This window comes from Marmota marmota, unplaced genomic scaffold (assembly GCF_001458135.2).
Source record: "Marmota marmota marmota unplaced genomic scaffold, marMar, whole genome shotgun sequence".
Classification (NCBI taxonomy): Eukaryota; Metazoa; Chordata; class Mammalia; order Rodentia; family Sciuridae; genus Marmota; species Marmota marmota.
The window spans coordinates 4,531,358-4,552,762 of NW_025999977.1; the positions used below are offsets into that span (position 1 = coordinate 4,531,358).

Genomic DNA, 21,405 nt, shown 5'->3' on the forward strand with positions numbered 1-21,405 from the left:
GTGGGTCAAAAGGTTTGTACATTTTAAAGACAAAATACCCTCCAGAAAGGTTGTTTGAATTTTCATTTCCTCTAGTTGTGCATGAGGATTCCTGTTCCCTAGGTCTAATTCACTAAAATTTCTAGAAAACCCTTCTCAATTTGATAAGGGGACAGTGTTGTCTCAATATCTTACATTGCTTGTCTTTCACGAGATTTAACTTTTTAACATATGTTTACTGGCCATCGTATTTCTTAGATAAATTGCCCCTTTGAATCATTGCTCATTTTCTCTTAAGTCATTTGAACTGTCTCATGGATTCGGACAAATATTTTGAATATTAAGAAAATTCGTTTATCAGAAATGCATGCATTTTTTCTTGAAGTTTTATTTTATTATGCTGATTTTTAAGATATAATTTTTATTTATGAAATTAATTTTTCCCTCATGTCATCTTTGTTGTGCTTTAATAAACTTTAGCTTCTTAAAGATCATGCAGATAACTACATGTTCATTTGGTATTTTTATAAATTTATTTTTTTACATTTAAGTCTTAATCTAGAATCATGAATGGTGTGAAATGCAATGTGGAAATGTACCTTTGCTCTTACCTAATAAATTGTCTGTAAAACTTTCATTTCATTTCATTACTAGGAATCCCAAAACAATGTTAAGTGACAGTATAGTAATAGTATTTTAAGTATATTTTTCTTTATTGTAATGAAATAATTATGAGTGTATGCAGTCTATAAGCATGGCCACTTAATTCTTGTTTGTGATAATACCTAGATGTTAGTCCAAATTCCCAACAGTAAGAAATTAGTTAAATAAAATACAGAATATCCATCTGATAGATTATTTTGCCACTATTATTATTTATATCACAGAATAATGTCAATATTAAGGGGCACTATTCATGATACATTATTACTTTTTAAATTAAGTAGTATTATACTAATTTTACATTTACAATAGATGACTTTCCAAATGTCTATGTATAGGGAATACTGAACTTTTATTTCTTATTGATGGGATTGTAATTTTTTTCTTTGGGTTTTCTACATTTTTCAAATTTCCTACCATGCACATGTATAACTTTTATAATCAAAATACACATGACAATATATAGTAAAATATACTCATTCTTCCGAAGGAATTCTAAAAACTTTATTTTTAAATTTTCTGCATCTGAAAATATTGTTAGATTTTAACAAATGCTTTATACAGCTACCTGTTGAGAGGCTGTGTAGTTTTTCTAATTTTCCATAGGGCATTGGTGAATTACATTTAATAGATTTCTTAAAAATAAATAATCTTTGAAGCTTTACCTAATTATCTCAGGCTAACCAAATCCTGATAAGCCTTGGGTTTCCTCCTCCTAGAAGTAAGGGGAAGAAGCAAGGACCTCCAAATACTAATTTTACCCTTCAGCATTAGTCTGTTTTTACAAAACAGTTTCTTACACATGCTTCATATCATTGGATCACGAAACAAATGCAGGCAATATAGTATTGTCTCATTATATAAAAGAAGAAAGAAGCACCCAGAAAAACTAAATAATTACATGACCAATTGTGGAACCAGGACAAGAACACAACTTTTGCTAATTTTCACTCTCTACACTTCACAGAAGCAAAAGTCACCCAGCGGCCCTTTCCACTGCTTTGGGGATGGTCAAAAAGGACTGACACCTCCCTCACTCATTGCAGATGGGAAAACTTCCCACACTGTCTCAATGCACCAACCACCACTGTCTTGGCCTGGAATTGCTCACCTCTGCTAAGGTCTGAGTTGTTCACAAAGAAAAGGAAGTCTGGTTACCACACACAGGACACCAGCAATAACAAAGTGTGCGGTAGGGACTCTGGGGCCCTTCCTCAGCCTCTAGAGTGACAGACACTCAAAACACTCAGAGCCATCAAGGGATGCATGGTTAACCAAGTCCTGCTCATCTGCTGCTGGTCCTCAAGCCTGCCTTCCAAAATTGCTGTCCTCTTCCAAAATGACTATTTCATTTTGGCTTCACCTGTCCATATCCACACATTCTTATCCTCACTCTTTTCAGTCAAGACCACCTATTCACCTACACAGACAAAAGCTCTAGGTGGGTACCCAGGCATCCTGGTTGTCCCAAGACATCCAGCTTACATCTGGAATCTTCTCTTTCTCACACATACCACAATGGCCACAAAGAATCCATAAAGTGAGGAAGAAAGTCCTAGGCCCCAAAATTGGGATCGCTAACCCTACTCTTACAGCCTTGTGCATGCCATCAGGAAACCCTGCTCACTCTACCTTGAAAGCACCTCCGAAGTCTGACCACATGCTTCTAGCCCACTGTGATTCTAAATAGCACAGCCCCTCACCTAGATTGCCTTGTGTCCTGTTCCAGCCTCCATTTATTTTAGAGCATGGTACCCAGAGCCATAAACTAAAAGATGTCACCTCTCTGCTCAGAAACCTGCAATGCCACCTGTGATACTCAATATAAATGCTCAAGTCCTCAGAGAGGCCTATATTGCCCTTCACGATCAGTATCCCCCACCCCAAACTCTGACTTCAGCCCTCAATTCATTGGCCTCATCCTCTCCGGTTCTCATTTCCAGCTCTCTCCCTGCCACAATGACCTCCTGCTACTATCCACACAGGCCACCCATGCTCCCCTTTAGGTTTCATGGGGGCTGTCACCTCTGCCTGGAATGCTGCTTCCCAAGATCTGCCACGATAACTCCCTCTCCTAAAATATCACCCTCTTCACAGGGCCACTCTGACCACCCTATTTAAAATTGCAACACCTCCCCAACTTCTCCATATCCCTTACTCATTCAATTTTTTTCCTCCTAGAACTAATCTTTTTCTAACAATCTACATACTTTTCCTTATTATGTTTATATTCTATCTTTCTAAGCTCCATATGGCAGCATTTTTACCCGTTTTACTCACTGGTTAATTTTCAGTACGCAACATACCATCTGGCATTAGAACGCTAACGTTTCAATGCCTTATGTTCAAACATTACAAATGATCAATATATACTGATCAAAGGAACAAATCAAAGAGCCCCCAAATCAGTTTTCCTGAGCCCAAATGAACTCTCTGAGCCCTTGACTGAGTGTTGCCACCACAATGGGATCCTTGACTTAGCAATGCACTTAGGAAGCAATGCACTGGGGACAGTGCTCCTGTCATCTTTGCTACATTTATGTATCTAGAATATAATAAAAATAAAAGCAAGCTCCCCACAGATGGATATGTGTGCAGCTCTATTGAGAAGGCCCACGTGAGTTTAGGTGCTGTCTAACCTGGCCCCAGCCCGGCCTCTTCTGTGCCTGCAGAGGGAGAGCCATATTAACGGGGACAAATGCCCGTAGGGTACCTGCGGCTTCATGTCCTCCTCGTCCTTGTAGTAGTAGAGTTGCTGTGCCCTCAGCACAAAGTACCTCTGCTGCCAGTTTTTCACGATTGACCTCTGCTTCTTCAGCCATCCCATCTTGATGGGCCTTTCCAGGGGGTTGGGAGTGGACGATGGGTGAAAGGCCGCCATCTGCTCACCGGTCATCACGCTCCTGGACCGAGCTATAGAGAGGAAGAGAGAGGCCGACTGACCGAGGGACATGAACCAGTGAGCAAAGGGCGAGTGGGGAGGCAAAAGAGGAAGCCCCAGGGGGCTGAGGAGCGGGGTGCAGCCACTGCTGGGTCCAGCTCAAGGGTCCAGATCTGGATCAGAGAAAGTCCCCCCCGAAGGCCGGGAGAGGAGCGAGGGGCCCCTGCTGACCACAGCCGGACTCAGCGACTCGCACGCCGCCGGCCAGCAGCTGCTGCCAGCCCCCGCATTCTGCAAAGCGAAAGATTGGCTGGAGCCTTCTGAAAAGGAAGTGGCCGCAGCATCCGACAAAAGGTGCTTCCTTTTCCTGCGTGGGAGTTAGTATCTGACAAGAGAGAGGAGAAAAAAATAATGCCTCGCTCTGAGGGTTCACGGTGAGTTCCACGCAGCTGCTTTTGCCTCCGGAAGCTGCCTGGGCATTCTTCCACAGCCACGGGTTCCAAGGAAGAGCTGGGGTGCTAGCTCTGACCTCACTGTCCAGTGGAGTCCTTGACCAGAAGACCCCACTAAAATCCCTAGGGCTGTCCTTGTGACCCCCATCAGGCAGTTGGCACTTCCTTGATTTTCCTTCTGTGTGAGGTGCTGGACCCTTCTGTCCCCCTGCCCCCTGAGAGAATTTACAGCCCTTTATGCTGAACCAGAGGCCTTGGGTATTGCCTTTCCAGTCAGGTGGTCACTGCCAATAAAACTCAGAAGGACGACCTGAAGCCAGACCCCTCCACCCACTGCAAGGTATAACTGACTTTTGCCTTCCCACAAAAGTTCTACATGGTCATTCAGTTGGGTCTTGTCCTGTGCCTCCTGGGTGACTCTCACCCAGGGCAACTCTCTCTTTTTCCCTTGCCTGCACCAATCAATCACTCTGGTCCCCATTCAACATTTCCTTCTGATGTCCACCTTCCTTTTTTCCCAGCCAGTTTAATCATGACTCTAAAACCACTCAGAGCTCCAGGGCTCCTGGACTTTGTGCTGGTTCTCCACAGTTACTCATACCAAGCATCTGCATTTCTTTCTTCTGGCAAAGGTTGCTGGAGGAAGTTTCCATCTTTACAATCCCTGTATCAGAATTTGTTGATCCCTGGAACATTCAAGACATAGCTGAACTAAGCCATCAGCTCCACTCTCACCCCCATTTCACCTGATCAAAGAGCAGTTTTTGCTTTCCTGGATTTCTTAACCATGAATAAATTATACAAATTCTCTGAGCCTCATTTTCCTCACAGTCCCCTATTATATGGAATATTTGTGGAGACTAAACAAACGAACCATTTGGCACTGTCCCTGGACAAAGGTAAGCATATGTCACTCTTATTTTGTCAAAAGTGACTTTACATCCTACTACAAATATGGAGATCATTTCTGAGAGCTTCCTCAACTTCTTTCTTCAAAATGTTGCTCTATCATTAAACTTCCTCGCTTCTTGCATTCCTACATTTAGTGCCTTTAATTGCCAATTTCTCCCCATTGCTTTTGATTCCTTTATTCCCATCTCCTTCCAGGTTTATGGTTCTCAGCTTTTATTCATGTTTATAGCATACTTTCAAATACTAGAATTTTATACAGAATGATAATCTTTATTCCATTAATTCCAGTTGTATTCAGAATTATCATCTCATTTAATGTTCTGCCCTTCAGTTCTGTAGTGCTGTCTGCAGAGAACTCTGTCCTAACTGCAGTCTCTTGACCCTCACAAGGGGTCCACATTCCTGTAACATACCCTCACACCTGGGTTCCAGCTGAAGTCACTCCTTACTTCCCACAGGGACCTGGAGAGGTCTCAAGATGCACCTGACTCAGCCCCCAACTAAATGAACATCATCACAAGAGTGTATGTATACTTAATATTAGTGTAAAAATTGGTATTTTGATGAGAATTTGGCAACATTTGTGCAAAGGGTTTGCTTCATGTCAGTGTTTCCTGGCAACCCAATAGAGAACTTTGTTTCAGATCTTGTTCCTCAGCCATCTGCTGTTTTCAAGGTCTTTCACTGGAGCTGAGCACTTACTCTAAGGCTGTGCAAATGATCCAAAAGAACTACAGGAGGGTTTCTGCAGGAGTACAGTGGGGAGGAGGGAATTTGAAGGCCTATATTCAGCTCTGTATCTCTCCAAGTCAGACATGTACCTTGCAAAGATGCTTATCTGCCCTAGAAAGAGGGCAGACAGAAATGAAAAGTGTGGTTCATACATGAAACTTTTAGAGAAAGTGGAAGAGCAAGGCAGCCCATCAGATGTGGGCATTCTGTCCCACCTTAATAGTCTCTGTGTAGCTTATCCCAATGTGACTTTTGTGATCATCCACCTGTAGTGATATTAGACATGGGGTGGTGGTGCTTATTGCAGTAATGTAATAAGGAACCTTCATGAGGCCACAAAAGGACACCACACAGGAGAGGGGAAGATCAGCAGGTGTCACACAGTGGCTACAAGGACTCAGGCCTCTTGGGCCACCCAGAGAAACCCAAAGACTCTGGGTTTTTGTTTTTTGTTTTGGTTCTGGGGATTGAACCCAGGGGCACTCAACCACTGAGTCATATTCCCAGCCCTTTTTTTAATATTTCTTTTTTTTTTAAGAGAGAGAGAGAGAGAGAGAATTTTAAATTTATTTTTCAGTTTTCAGTGGACACAACATCTTTGTTTGTGGTGTTGAGGATCGAACCCGGGCCGCGCGCATGGCAGGCGAGTGCGCTACTGCTTGAGCCACATCCCCAGCCCCTCCCCAGCCCTTTTTTAAAAATTGTATTTGGAGACAGGGTCTCACTGAGTTGCTTGGGGCCTCACTAAGTTGCTGAGACTGGCTTTGAACTCGAAATCCTCCTGCTTCAGCCTCCCCAGCTGCTGGGATTATAGGCTTGCACCACAATGCCCAGCTCCAAAGACTCTGTTAGGACCATTATGGGAGACAGAAAAAGTGAAAGGTGTCCAGCAGCACAGAAGGGGTGGGGCAGGCATTAGCAAGAGCCACTAAGACAACCACAGATTGAAGAGAATTCACTCTGCACAGAAGAACTCAGTTGCAGGGATATCAGTTTGTGCTTAATTCTGGGGAATTTTTCATGCCTTTTCATGGCAAAAACAACAATAACCACAACAAACCCCTTCCCCTAGGAGCATCTGAGTGTTGCAGAATGGCCTGGTAAAGCAAGAGGTATGAGGACCTTGTTTTCTCAGAGTTGGCCAAAAGGAGATTTGATAACCTTGAGACAGCAAGGCAAACCACCTGTTAGCCTATGACTGGCCAAGGCCTGACTACCTTCTTTTGTATTTTCAAATGATGCCACTCACCACATATCCAGCCAGTATTTTTTCAGTGCTTATTCTCATCCCACTAAAATTGATTTGACTATGGGCCTGGGGCCACCCACTACAAGTTAGAGGATATAATGGCTCCACACTGACCTCTATACTACTATAACAAGGCCCAAACACTGGGGGCAGGGAGGGTTGACAGCTAGGTGCTCAGTGAGCCAGTGACTAAACAGGGGAATTTTGGGTCCTACGTGAAGAGTGATCTGTATCTTAACCCTCAGCATTGTTCACAAGCCAGACCTATCAAGGGATGGTTCAGATATCAGAGAAGAAAGCCAGGTGGGCCTTGGTTCTGACTAAGTTTCTTTGCTAATCTCTTTGAACAGTCTCTTCTTTATGGGTGTGAGTTGTTCCTGGATGAAATAAACAAAGATATCTATTACTATTAATGGAGCTGTTTTTTTCATAATGAAAATAATAACCATGATAAGCTTTGCTTGTGAGCCATTCATTGTACACATCATGCGTGTTCCCTTGGGGAAGGAGGTCCGAGTCAGGTGTGGACTGCAGAGGTGCTGCAGTGGACCAGGATGAGAAGGCAGTTGTTTAAGATTCACAGAACACTCTGGAGCAAGTAGGTAACTTGGTGAGACTAGAAACACATCCTTACTGTATTAGAGAGAGAAAGTAAAGGCTCCTAGCTAGTTGTGCACTGCCCAGTACATTAGCCACTGTGACTGGCTGTCTACATTTCAATGAATTAAAGTAAATTGAACTAAAATTCATTTCACCAGTCACACCAGCCTCATTGCAAGTGCAACACATGGCCACAGTAATGGACATCAGAGATAGAGAAAACTTTTGATTCTGATTCTGTTGGTCAGCACTCACTTCCTGGAATCTGAGTGCTATCATTACAAAGTATGGGGTTAAGTGAGCCATAAAAATGGAGAAATCAGGCTGGGGGTCCCAGAGAAGTGGCTCTAGATGGCAGAGTAAGACCTCAACCTTGAACCTGAGAGGTATCAGGGAGCCATTTCACATTGCTGAGCAAAAGAGGACCACAGGTGAGTTATGTTATTGGACTGTTTGTGTTGAGTTTTGATCTGAAGATGAGGGAATGTGCCAGAAGGAAATAGAGCACAATTGGTCTCATCGCAGACGGGTCTCCTGAGCTGCAGACCCCATCTACCCAGCTGTCTGTATGTCTGTATGTACCTAGTGAGATTCTCAAGCTTACCACATTGTTGTCCAGGCTTATCACTGACCTCCTTCTGACCTTCTATGATTTCCCTGTCTGCACCAACAACCACACACCAACCTGCCATCCTTCACTGGTCTCTGTATTTTACTAAAAGGGGACATCTTACCAGCCAACTAATACTAGAAACTTTCTCCTTCCTCCAGTAGGCACAGACATGGTCCTTGTAAAACACAAATCTCATGTTTCCTTCTCCTAAAAGCCTCTGATGACCCCCAGCATCCACCTCCTGAAGAGAAGCTATATTTTAACATTATTATAGTATGCACTTGATCTTATATTAAATGAGAAAAAGAAAGGAAGATATGAGGGGTAAAAAGATGGAGAGAGGTGGATAAAGGAAGATTAACTGGACATTGCAGTAACTTAAGTATGAACTGGGAGGGCCCAAGTTAGGATGATGCTAATGGAAATGGAAAGACTATAAAAGGCAGAAGTAAGGCAGATGGACAGACCTTGGCTCTTGGTGTAGCAAGGAGCAGGAGGCAAAGATCTCTGAGTGGCTCAGGTTAGCTAGTCTTTTCCATCAATCATTCAACTCATAGTAACTGCAATGGCCGAGCACTGTGTCTGCAATGGGAAAAGTATCTGGTTCTGGGGATCTAAGTTCAGCTAGAAATAATTCTACTTTAAAGAGGTCCCAGAGCTGGGAGAGCCATAATTGGAAGCAAAGAAGGAAGTCTGTTTTGAACAGACAAGTGAGGCTGTGTGGAATTCAAAGGTAGACTGAGAGATTCCAGTTTCCCCCAGAGTTCTGGTTTTGACAGGTGAAGCCTCAGGATTTAAAAAGTGCTTGGAAGAGGTGCAAGTGAAAACCAGGAGATATGAGTGACTTGAAAATCTCTGAGCAGAAAAGCAGCATGATAGATATTCAGAAACCAAAAAAGAAGCTGAACACAGAGCAAACTAGCTGAGGGAAGCATTTACCACTTCAGGCTATGGAGACAGACAAATCTAGCTGCAAGAGATAAGGTTGTTATTTCCCTGGGGATTTTTAAGATCTCCCCATATCCTAAAGAAGCATCTGAATAACTAAAGGACTTTTGTAATTATTTGCTGAGTGGGTGAAATAAATATTTTAGAATGAATTAAGAGCTGCCCTCAAGGTATTTAATATTTTAACAAATATTGGCAAATTTACCTAATCTTGCAACTTCTAGATACATTCACTTGTGCTCATTCAAACAGAGTGGCGTATAGAAAATATAATCCCTAATCTAGTAACAATAAAAACCAATAGTTATTTATTGATTTATTGAGTACTTAAAATGTACTAGCCACAAAGCAAGTACTTTGGGTTTTTTTTAATATTTATTCTTAAGTTTTAGATGGACACAGTATCCTTATTTTACATGTATGTGGTGCTGAGGCTCGAACCCAGAGCCTCGTGCATGCTAGGCGAGCACTCTACCACTGAGCCACAACCCCAGCCCGAAAAGCAAGTATTTTGCATTATTAGTTTCATTTAATGCTCACACTAACTCTTCATGATAAATACCACATTGTCACCTCTGCTTTAAAGGCAAGGAACTGAAGCTGGAAGAGGTGAAATGATTTGCTTCAGTTACGCAGCTAGAAATCTGATTTCAAAGCCCAATATCCCTATTTAGGCTACACGGCCCAGAAAGGAGCATATATTCTAGTGGTAAAGAGAGGCAAAAATGAGGCAAAATTTCCACATTACAAATCAAGGTAGTTAGAGAATAAGAGATGGAGACAGAAGAGACAGCCCTATCCTTCCTCTGCACAAGAAAACAGCCACAATTCCTAACTGCCATGTGAAGTACCTTGTCTTAGTCTGTTTCTGCTGCTGTAACAGAACACTTGAGGCTGAGTGGGTTTGTCATCATGAATTTTGCCTCAACATCATGCATAAACAACTCTGTGCTACTATTTCCGCCCAACATATCCTCTGCAGGACTCAGTAAGCCTTGAGAAAACAGTCACAGAGAAATGGTACTGAAACCTCAAGCCCACCACCGGAGCTGTGCCGAAACCCAACAGGAAAATGGACACATTAGGTCATAAGCTTGGTCTTACCAGTGGTCTGTGCCCAAGCTGATTGAAGAGACGCAAATATTCAGATCAAAGCCAAGTGTGACCAAGGTGTGGGGAGGAGGGAGACACAGTTAAGTAATGTGGGTCCAGCTCTCAGACCCAGTGCTCAGGTGGAGATGAGAACCCCTGGGGAGCCTCTGGGGCAGCAGTGCTGTCACCACTGGCTCTTGAAATGATAAAGCTAGGTCCATCCATCCTCGCCCACACCCTGCATGGTATACATGTGCACAACTCATACATGTGCACAACCNTAGGGTTCAGTTACCTCTTCTGGGTCTGTGTGTGTATCTCCATCAGTTGCAACACCTTCCCAGCCGCTCTCTGCTCTCTCCGCCCATCTCTGCATAACAGGAAGCCAGTGTAATAACAAGAAGCTCTCAGAATTGTGAACACTTCCTACTAAACTCTGCCCTGGCGCTGCCTTTTCCTCAGCACAAAGCAAAGTGGAGATTTGGCAATCTGCTGGTAAATTTAGCCTGAGTTGTGTAATGTGACTGGTTAACTGCTTATAGGGAAACTATCTGCCTTCCCAGGGGTGAATAGAAGGAAGAACAATTCATATCATGTAGGACTGTGGGGTAATTAGCCCCATAAGCTCTGTTGAGTAATGTGTCAAATTAAAGCCATTGAGAGAAGCATTGATCTCTCCATTGTCAAAGCTCGTCACTCATTTTAGGTAAGGCATTCCACGTCATTGGTCATTAACATTCATAAATAAATAATGTATTAGGATGCTTGAAGTTATTTGTGTTTCAGAAACACAAATGAGAGCCCTGCATTTCACAGTAAGGATCCTTCCAGGTGACAATGTTCTGGGACTAATGACAATCAATCCTGGGACCTCAGGAGCCTGAGAGACTTTGTCCTTCCTAAGATAGGGCTCCAGTCAGTTCCTGAGCCTTCCCTGGTCTTTGGGAATCCTGATTTTAGCCTTTAACTCTACTGAGAATGTGAACAATGAGCAGTTACTTGCCATTGATGGGCCTGGGATACAACCTGATAAAAAAATCCCATCACACATTGAGGCACTATGTTTATGGATAGGAGATAAATGATGCCAAAAATTATTGATTAGTTTTGTTAAGCATGATCAGGGCAATGTAGTTAGGAATAAAATATTCATATTTTAAAAGATGCTTACTTAGGCATAAGGGGGGAAAATGACATTGCATCTGAGATTTGTTTTAAAATATCTCAACAAAGTAAAGAAAAGAAAAGGAGAGATGCAGACATAAAGAAATCTAATGTTTAATTTCAGCGATGAGTATACACAGGAGTCTGTTATTCTCTGTGTTGCTGCTTCAAGTGTTTGCAGGATAAAAAATATCTTTTTTAAAGATTCTAGTAGGCTTATTTTTTTTTCACACATCAGTGATTGCTCTGAACTTCAACTTCAGCCTTTCCCAGGCCTGCATTTCCAAACCTGTTAGTTAATCCTTTAGCCCACAGCCAGTGATACTACCCAGATGTTATACCACACACTTAACATTCTCTCCCTGTCAGACCCACCCCTCCATTTCCCCTGCTCTGTCATTTTATCAGTTAATGAATGAAAGGAACAGAGAGGGCTTCCAGTGTGGAGAGTGTTACCCGTAGAGTCAGCTTTACTCAAATACCCGATGGTGGTGGAGAGGTGGAAAATGCGGCAGAAGCCCCAAGGGAACACCAGGTGAACTTCGAAGGAGCCCTGGACAGAATGACCGCCTGGATTTCTAGGGGACCTGACTTCCTGGTGACAGCTCCCATTTCCAAATTGACATTGAAGTGATCAAAAGACTATCTCAGTAACAATAAAGGGAAATCTGAAATTAGTGAAATGAAAGCTGAAATGATAGCGCACGTGTGTGTGTGTGTGCGTGTGTGTGTGGTGTGTAGGTGGGCGTGAAGGAGAGGTGCTGCATGCACGAAAAACTCAAAATGGAAACAGTGAGAGCAAAATAGTCTCTGTGTAAGAAAAAAAGAAGGACTAAATCTCAGGGCATTTTATAAAGTTAAATAAAACAAACGCTCCACAAAATTGGAGGTTTTTGCTTATTGTTGTCATTCACCTATTCTGTGTGCAGAATATTCCAGGAATGTGAGAATATTTCAGTACTAAGAAATATTTCAATACTAAGAAAACTAATAAATGGTTTATCCCATGGAGAGTTAAAAGAAAACACCTACATATTCTCAAAAAATCATGAACTTGCTTTTGACAAATCCAACTAGAGTCTCTATTAAAATTTAATTAACAAGAATTCGAATCAAATTTTTAGGTTTTCGGAGGAACAGTAGGAGAGAATTGAAAGGGTACTCTATGAAAATTCAACTACTGAAAATTTAAAGGATTCCAAATTCTTAGGAATCGGGTGATGTATTTGCTTGGTGGTTTAGCTGCGTAAGAAAAAAAGATGAAGTACAGATGAGACTTTTTAAAGAAACAGAAAATGACACAGCAGGAAATTTCTGATGTTTCTTCAGTGTTATATAGTTGGTATTGTGGTGTGTGTGAAAATTTCCACTGTTGTGACATTTTGCATTTCTGTTAAAAAGTCAGTCTTACAGAAGAAATAGAATAATGGAAAAAATAGAATAGAAAAAAAATTTAAAGGTCTTGCTTAGAGCTACTAACTTGTGAAAAATTAATATTTTACTTCTTTATAGAATTATGTCATTCACCAGCATTTTTACCAATTTCAGGCTATGCTTCATGGTTCTGAAGTGAGGCTCTGAGGACCACAGAATTTTCCCTTTGATTCTGCCGACATCTGTCAGTTCCATTTCCTCTTTAAAGCTGTCAAACTTTATCAGCTGTCTGAAAAAAAATGCTGTAGAGGGTTTCCCTTTTATCATCCAAGGTACTCACAAAAATGTTTGGACTTATTTCATGTGTATCTGCAGGCAACCGTGGTGCCTCTGTGGGACCCAGGATCTCCTGAAGCTCATCCACTGGATTTTTGCCCTGTTAGGTCTCTGTGGGTGGCCAGTCCTTCACAGGAGAACTAGAAAAGCTCCTTTGTGTGTATTTGTTTGTTTGTTTGAGCTGACAGTCATTGGTGCAAAGAAAGAGTGGTTGTACAAGTTCAGGAACCACAGAGTAACAAACAAAAGGAAGCACCATTCAGCAAACTGAGGCCATGACACCAAGATTTATTCTCCATTCTGAGTACACTGAACCTGGCCCAGCTAATGAGACCTTTTTAAGGTGAGAAAAAAAACTTGGAATGTTTGACTTGGGTTATTTTTTCTAATTATTTTTAATTGTGGTAAAATATAATAAAGTTTACCAGTGTAATCATTTTTAAGTGAAAAGTACATTCATGTTGTCATACAACCCATCACCACTAGCTATCTCCAGGACTCTTTTATCTTGCAAAACTGAAATTCTGTATCTATTAGATAGTAACTTCCCATTTCCCCTTCCTCAACCCCCGTTAACCACCACTCAACTTTCTGTCTGTCATGAGTTTATCTTCCCTAGGTAACTTATGTAAGTGGAACCATACAATATTTATTTTTTCGTGACTGCTTTATTTCACTTAGCATAATGTCCTCGAGGTTCATCCACTGAATTTTCTTCTTTTTTTAAGATTGAATAAACTTTTATTGTATATTTACCATATTCTATTAATCCACTCCTTTGTCGAGAGATCACTTTGACATTTTAACTATCATGAATAATATTTCTATGAATGTAGTATACGTACATCTTTTTGAAACTCTATTTTCAATTCTTTTAGGTGTATGTGGTACTGGAGATGGATCCCAGGAGAATTTTACCTCTGAGCTACATCCCCAGCCCGTTTTTCCTTTTAAGTTTTATTGTAAGAGAGGGTCTCACTAATTTGCCCAGGCTGGCCTTAAACTTGTAATCCTCCTGCCTGTGCCTCATCAGTCAGTGGGATTACAGCCATGTGCCACCCCCACCCACGCACCCAGCGGCTGTCAATTCTTTCAAAAGTATAACAAAATTGGAATTGCTGGAGGATATGGCAATTTTATTTTTGACTTTTTGAGGAATCTCTATACTGTCTCCCCCAGAGGTTTCACTGTTTTTGTTTTTTTTCATTCCCTCTAACGGGACACGGGGGTTACAATATCTCCACATCCTGTCAACACTTGTTGTTTTCTGCTTTTTTTTTTTAAATATTGATCATCCTAATGCTATCTCATTGTGGTTTTGACTTGTATTTCCTTAATGATTGGCCATTTGTATATCGTTTTTGAAGAAATGTCCTATTCAAGTCCTTTGTTCATTTTTGAATTGGAGAGGTATGGTTTTAGTAGTTCTGTATATTCTCAAGGTGTTTGTTCCCTGTGGGTTGCCTTTCTTATTGTGTTGATAATGTCTTTTGATGCAATGGAGTTGGCCAACTATAGACTAAACCTCTGAAACTGTGAGACAAAATAAACTTTCCGTCCTCCTAAGTTGTTCTTGTCAGGTATTTTGGTGACCGTAATGGAAAGTTGATTTAACACATCTTACATCTATTCATTCTCATCTATTTTTTTTCCTTTAGTTTCCTTCATAAATGTTTTGTAGTTTTGGTGACTTCCTTGGTTAATTCCTAAATATTTTTATTCTTTTTGATGCTCTTATAAATGGAATTGTTTTTTTAAATTTCATTTTTGGATTGCTTACCACGGTTAGTATATAAAAATGCAAGTGATTTTTGAGTGTTGACTCTGTGTCCTGCTGGTTGCTGGATTTATGAGTTCTAACAGTTCTTTGGTGAAATCTTTGTGTTTTCTGTGTACTTCTTCCTTTCCAATTTGGATGTCTTTTATTTCTTTATCCTTGCCAACTTCTCTGACTAGGACTTTTAGTAGTATGTTGATTTTAAGCAGCAAACGTGGGCATTCACCTCTTGTTCCTGATCTGAGCAGAAAAGCAAAAGCTGTCAGTCCTTCTCCATTGGATAGGATGTTCACTGTGATTTTTTTTTTTTCTTTGTACTGGAGATTGAACTCAAGGACCCTTAACCACGGAGTCACATTTTTTTTTTTTTTTTGAGATAGGGTCTTACTAAACTGCTTAGGGCCTTGCTAAGTTGCTGAGGCTGGCCTGGAACTTGTGACCTTCCTGCCTCAGCCTCCTGAACCATTAGAGTACAGGCATGTGCTACTCATGCCCAGCCACTGTACACAGATTTCATTATGCTTAGATATTTTCCTCCCATTTCTAACTTGTTGAACACTTTCATCATGAAGGGATGTTGAATTTTGTGCTTTTTCTAATCAATTGAAAGGATCATGAATTATTTTCCCTTCATTCTGCTAATGTGGCGAATCAGATTGATTGATTGATTTTTTTTTTTTTACTGTTGAATTGTTCTGGAATTCCAGAAATAAATCCCATTTTTTCATGATGTATCATGTTTTGATGTGACGTTTAATTCGGTTTGCTGTGTTTTGTTGGGGATTTTCCTATAAGTGTTATAAGGGATATTGGTCTGTTGATTTCTTGTAGAATTTTTTTATTGGCTTTGGCTATCAGGGTAAAGCTGGCCTTGTAGAGTGAGTTAGGTAGTTTTCTCTCCTCTAAAAGTTTTTGGAAGAGAGCAAAGGATGGTAATTCTTCAAATGTTTGGTAGAATTCACTGATGAAGCCATGAAGTGTTTTCTTTGTCAGGGAACTTTTGATAACTGATTCAGTTGCCTTACTATTATTTATAGGTATATTCAGATATATTCCTTCATGAGTTAGCATTCATAGGGTTGTGTTTCTAGGAATGTTTGCATTTAATCTAGGTTATCAAACTTGTAAGTGCATGGTTATTCATAATAATCTCAATCCTTTTAGTATCTGTAGGATAGGTAATAATGTCCCCACTCTCATTTCTGATTTTCATCATTTGAGACTTTGTTTTCTCATAGCCCATTTAGTTAATTTTCTTGATCTTACTATATAGAACCTTGTATATTTAATTTTTAAAAATTTTTGTTCTTTTTAGTTACACGTGATAGTAGAGTATAATTTGATTTATTTATGCAAATATGGTGTACAACTTATTCTAATTAGGATCCCAGTCTTGTGGTTGTACCTGATGCAGAGATTGACCATAGTGTGTTCACATATGTACATAGGAAAGTTATGTCAGAATCATTCCACTGTCTTTCCTATTCCTTTCCCTCCTCCCTTCCTTTCATTCCTCTTTGTCTAATCTACTAAACTTCTATTCCCACCCACCTTGTTATGTTAGTATCCTTATATCAGAGAGAACATTCAATCTTTGGGTTTTGGGGACTGGCTTATTTTGCTTAGCATAATAGTCTCCAGATCCATCCCATTTCCACCAAATGTCATAAAATCATTCTTTTATGGCTGAGTAATATTCCATTATGTAAATTTATCACTTTTTTTCTTTATCCATTCATCTGTTGAAGAGCACCTAAATTGGTTAGCTATTGAGAATTGAGATGCTAAAAAATTGATGTGGATACATCGCAGTAGCATGCTGATTTTAAGTCCTTTGGGTATATGCCAAGGAGGAGGATAACTGGGTCAAATAGTGGTTCCATTCTAAGTTTTCTAAGGACTCTCCATACTGCTTTCCAGAGAGGTTGCACCAATTTGCAGTCCCACCAGCAATGTATGAGTGTACATTTTTCCCCACATCTTCACCAGCACTTATTGTTACTTGCATTCTTGATAATTGCCATTCTGCAGGAGTGAGATGCATTTCTCTAATTGTTAGAGATGTTGAACATTCTTTCATATATTTGTTGACTGATCATATTTCTTCTTCTGTGAGGTGCCTGCTCAGTTCCTTTGACATTTATTAATTGGGTTATTTGGTTTTTTGTCATTATGTTATTTATCTTATTTTTTTGTCATTATGGTTATTTGGTTTTATGTCATTATATCTTGGAGATTAAGGCTCTATCTGAGGTGCAGATGGCAAAGATTTTCTCCCATTTTGTAGGCTCTCTCTTCATGTTCTTCATTGTTTCCTTTTCTGTGAAGAACAATTTTAATTTGATACCATCCCATTTACTGATTCTTGATTTTAATTCTTGTGCTTCAGGAGTCTTGTTGAGGAAGTTGTTGTTCCTAAGCTTACATAATGGAGTGTTGGGCCTACATTTTCTTCTAGTAGATGTAGGGTTTCTGGTCTTGCTCCACTTTGAGTTGAGTTTTGTGTAGGGTGAGAGATGGGGATGTAATTTCATTCTGCTACATATGGATTTCCAGTTTTCCCAGCACCATTTGTTGAAGAGGCTCTTTCCTCCAATGTATGTTTATGGCGCCTTTGGCTAGTATAAGAAAACTGTATTTATTTGGGTTAGTCTCTATTTCTTCTATTCTGTTCCATTGGTCTTCATGTCTGTTTTGGTACCAATATCATGCCATTTTTGTTACTATAGCTCTGTAGTATAATTTAAGGTCTGGTATTGTGATGTTTCCTGCTTCACTTTTCTAAGGATTGCTTTGGCTATACTGGGCCTCCTATATATCTAAATGAATTCCATGATTCCTTTTTCTATTTCTATGAAGACCGTCTTTGGAATTTTAATAGAAATTGCATTAAATCTGCATAGCATTTTTGGTAGTATGGCCATTTTGATAATATTAATTCTGCCTATCCAAGAACATAAGAGATCTTCCATTTTATAGAACCTCAATTTCTTTTGTTCTGTAGTTTTTCATGTAGAAGTTTTTCACTTCTTTTGTTAGATTGATTCCCACATGGAATCTTGTATTAAAATATAATGTCTTTCTTTGTTTCTTGTAGCATTTTATATTTCAACTCCATTTTGTTTGATATTAGTATAGCTTAATACACTAATGGAATACCTATTTGCATGGAAAACCTTTCCTTTTAATCTTTTCACTTTCAATCTATTCCTGTCTTTGAATCTTAAGTGAGTCTCTTGTCGACAGCATATGGCTGAACCATACTTTCTTATCCATTCTGCAGATTCTCAATCTATCGAATGGAGAGCCTAATCTCAATTATATTTTACTTCTGTAAATTTGCTGTTTGTTTTCTACATGTCTTATAGCATTTTGGTCCTTTATTTCCTGCATTACAATCTATTTTACAGTGTTTAGTTGATTTTTTTAAACTTTATTTTGTTTATTTATTTTTTATGTGCTGCTGAGGATCGAACCCAGTGCCTTGCACATGCAAGGCAAGTGCTCTACCACCGAGCCACCACCCCAGCCCTAGTGGATATTTTTGTAGTAAAAGGTTTTTAATTTTTTCTTGTCTCCTTTTGTGTATATTATTTAGCTCTTTTCTTTTGGTTGTGATTGGAATTACACTGAACATATAAAATTATAATACTATAACTTGGAACTTATGCCAACTTAACTTTAATAGAATGCAAACACTCTGCTTCTTTAACAGCTATGTTCCCATACTTTCCAGTTGTTAATTTCACAAAATTATGTCTTTATATATGTGTATCCAAGAAAATAGCTAATTTTAAAAGAAATCTTTAAAATTTTTAAGTCTAATAAATTATATAGAAAACAAAATGTATAGTTATAAACTAAAAGTACAGTAATATTTGCTTCTAAACTAATTGCTTTTTATCTCACTTGTCTTTTAAATTATTCAGCAAACAAAAGTTAAAAATATACACCATTGTTACAATAATACTGGCTTTTCAAATTGTATATGTATTTACCTTTCCTGAAGTCCTTACTACTTCAGATAGCTTTGTGTTACTGTTCAGTAACTTGAATTACTCTTCAGTGTCCTTTCATTTCAACCTGTGAAGACTCTTGTTGTCATTTTTGCAGGGCAGGTGTAATGGTAACACATTCCCTCCGTTTTGCATTATAATGGAAACATCTTAATTTTTCTATCACTTAATTATCTCTATCCAAATAATTTTGCTGGATATAAGATTCTTGGTTGAGAGGGTTCCCCCCTCCCTTTTAGCTCTTTGGAAGCTTCTATCTTCCAAAATTTCTAATGCAAAATCTGTTCAAATCTTATTGAAAATACTTTGAGTATGATGAGTCACTTCTCTCTGTTTGCTTTCAAAATTCTCTTTATTTATTTATTGACAGCTTGATTGAGTTGTGTGCCTCTGTGTGGGTCTCTTGGAGTTCATCAGACTTAGAGTTCATTAAGCTTCTTGGATGTTTATATTGATGCTTTTTCATCAACTTGGGGGATTATTCAGTTATTATTTCTTCAAATATTCCCTCTTCTGCTTCTCTCTTCTCCTTCTGTGACCTCCAAAATGAGTCCATTGGTCAGCTTGCTGGTCCCAGATGTTTCTTAGCTCTGATCACTTTTCTTTTTTTTTTTTTAAATTCTAATTTGTTACATATAACAGCAGAATGCATTGCAATTCATATTACACATATAGAGCACATTTTTTCATATCTCTGGTTGTATAGAAAGTCTATTCACACCATTCGTGTCTTCATACAGGTACTTAGGGTAAGGATGTCCATCTCATTCCACCATCTTTTGATCACTTCTCTTTACTCTTGTTTTTGTTCCTCTGATGCAACAGTTTCCATGACCCTGTCCTCCTGTATGCTGATTCTTTTTTTCTTCCTGTTTGCATCTGTTTTTGAAACTCTCTCTAGTGAACTTTTCATTTCAGCATAATAATTTTCAGTTCCAGAATTTCTTTCAGTTTCCTTTTAGGGTTTTTAATCTTTTCATTGATATTTCCGATTTGTTCATAAATCATTTTCTTAACTTTCTCCACATCTTCTTTTAGTTCTTGGAGTATCTTTAAGCCCTGTGTTTTAAAGTCTTTCATAGTAGACTTGCCATCAGGTCTTTCTCAAAAACAGTTTCTATTTTTATTTTTCCCCTTTGAATAGACCATACTTCTCTGTTTCTTTGTATGTCTTGTGATTTTTGTTGTTGTTGTTGTTGTTATTTTTGTTGAAAACTGAATCATTTGAATCTAATGCAGTGATTCTAGGTTATCTACCCCCTTTCTCAAGATTTTGATGGCATTTTGTTTTGGTTCTTTGTTATGACCCGTAGAGGGTATCTCTGTGTTAACGATCAGCCTGAAGCATAAGTTTAAGATCTCAGTTCTTTTCTGCTATGTTTGGGCATGCTCAATGACTTTCTAATTTCGTTAGTATATGTAGTTGCTTTTGAGTGTCCTACTCTTCAATGTCTGACTTCCAAAGGGGATGAAGAGGAAATTGAAGGAAATGAGGGGGGAAAAAGCACAGGGTCTTTAAATCTTCTGAAGCTCATTTTAGTCAGAGAAGCAAGAGCTCACAACAGTGGGGTGAGATGCAGGAAGAGTGGTGGCCAGTTCTTTGTACCTGTTTGATCAGAAGCAACCATTAGTGATCAGAGCACAGATCCCTGTTATTTGGAGACCAGGTTCATTCCACCTACGCTGGCTCCTGCAAGCTGAGTACAAGCTGCATGCATAGCTTGTACTCAGCTTGCAGGAATGCATGCATAGCTGCATGCCATAGGGCTGGGGTGGAAGATAGGCAGCTAACAGTGTGCTGAGAGCTGAAATTGAACAAAAGAGAGCAACATTTACTATCCAAGTCTTCCCTTGTGAGATTCAAGTCTCCATGAGACAGCAGACTTCCAAGATAGTTACATCAGATGGATTGTACAAGGGTAATTATTCTGTAAGTGGACAGAGATTCTGCTTCTTCCTATTCTACCATCTTCACAGCAATGCATTTATGGGTTACATTTTAAGGGAATAATTCACTAAATTTAATGCATGCATGAAGTAGATATTCATTAAACATAAAATATAAACTGGCATGAGGTACATTTAGGAAAGAAATGGTAGACATTTTAATGTGAAATTTAACAAATGGAAGAAAAAGGATTTGTTTCGTGTGTAGAAAAATTATATTTTTTCCTCTTTTAACTTTTTAACCAAACTATTCTGTTTCCTTTTTCTTTCTCTGCATTTTTTAAAATTGCATCAACTGCGAAATTGGCTGACTAAAAGTCAGACTGAAAAGATGTAGGATGGAGCTGCACTGAGATGAAATAAAAGACTCTGAAAACATCTGTTCCTTTTAACAGATATTCCAAAATACCAATAAATTACTACAAATAATTGACTTGAACATTAAACTTCATTGATATACAATGTGAGTTTTGTTATACCAGGGATGCAGTTTGGGAGGATGAATTTCCAGGATGTGGTTCAAATTAAATTGCACAATTTTGAGAAAGAAGATGCAAATGATATTCCCGAGTAGTCGGCCATATTAAAAAAAAAAAAAATACACAGACCATTCTATTCTTCCAGAACTTTTCTCTGAGTGATAAAAGATATTTTGGAAAATGTGAATCTT

At 39.3% G+C, this 21,405-nt stretch overlaps 1 protein-coding gene across 3 annotated transcripts in view; it reads right to left on the reverse strand.

Annotated features, from left to right (window-relative positions):
- The window catches only part of Arhgap25 (Rho GTPase activating protein 25), an 80,560-nt gene that overhangs the window by 41,636 nt on the left and 17,519 nt on the right, over positions 1-21,405 (reverse strand). For 2 of the 3 annotated variants that reach the window (XM_048804191.1, XM_015479576.2), the window contains exon 2: positions 3,356-3,555. In XM_048804191.1, the coding sequence (XP_048660148.1) occupies positions 3,356-3,555 (200 nt within the window). Of the gene's footprint in view, positions 1-3,355; positions 3,556-10,416; positions 10,492-21,405 lie in introns of those variants that run through there. The other variant, XM_048804190.1, reaches the window with a different exon arrangement.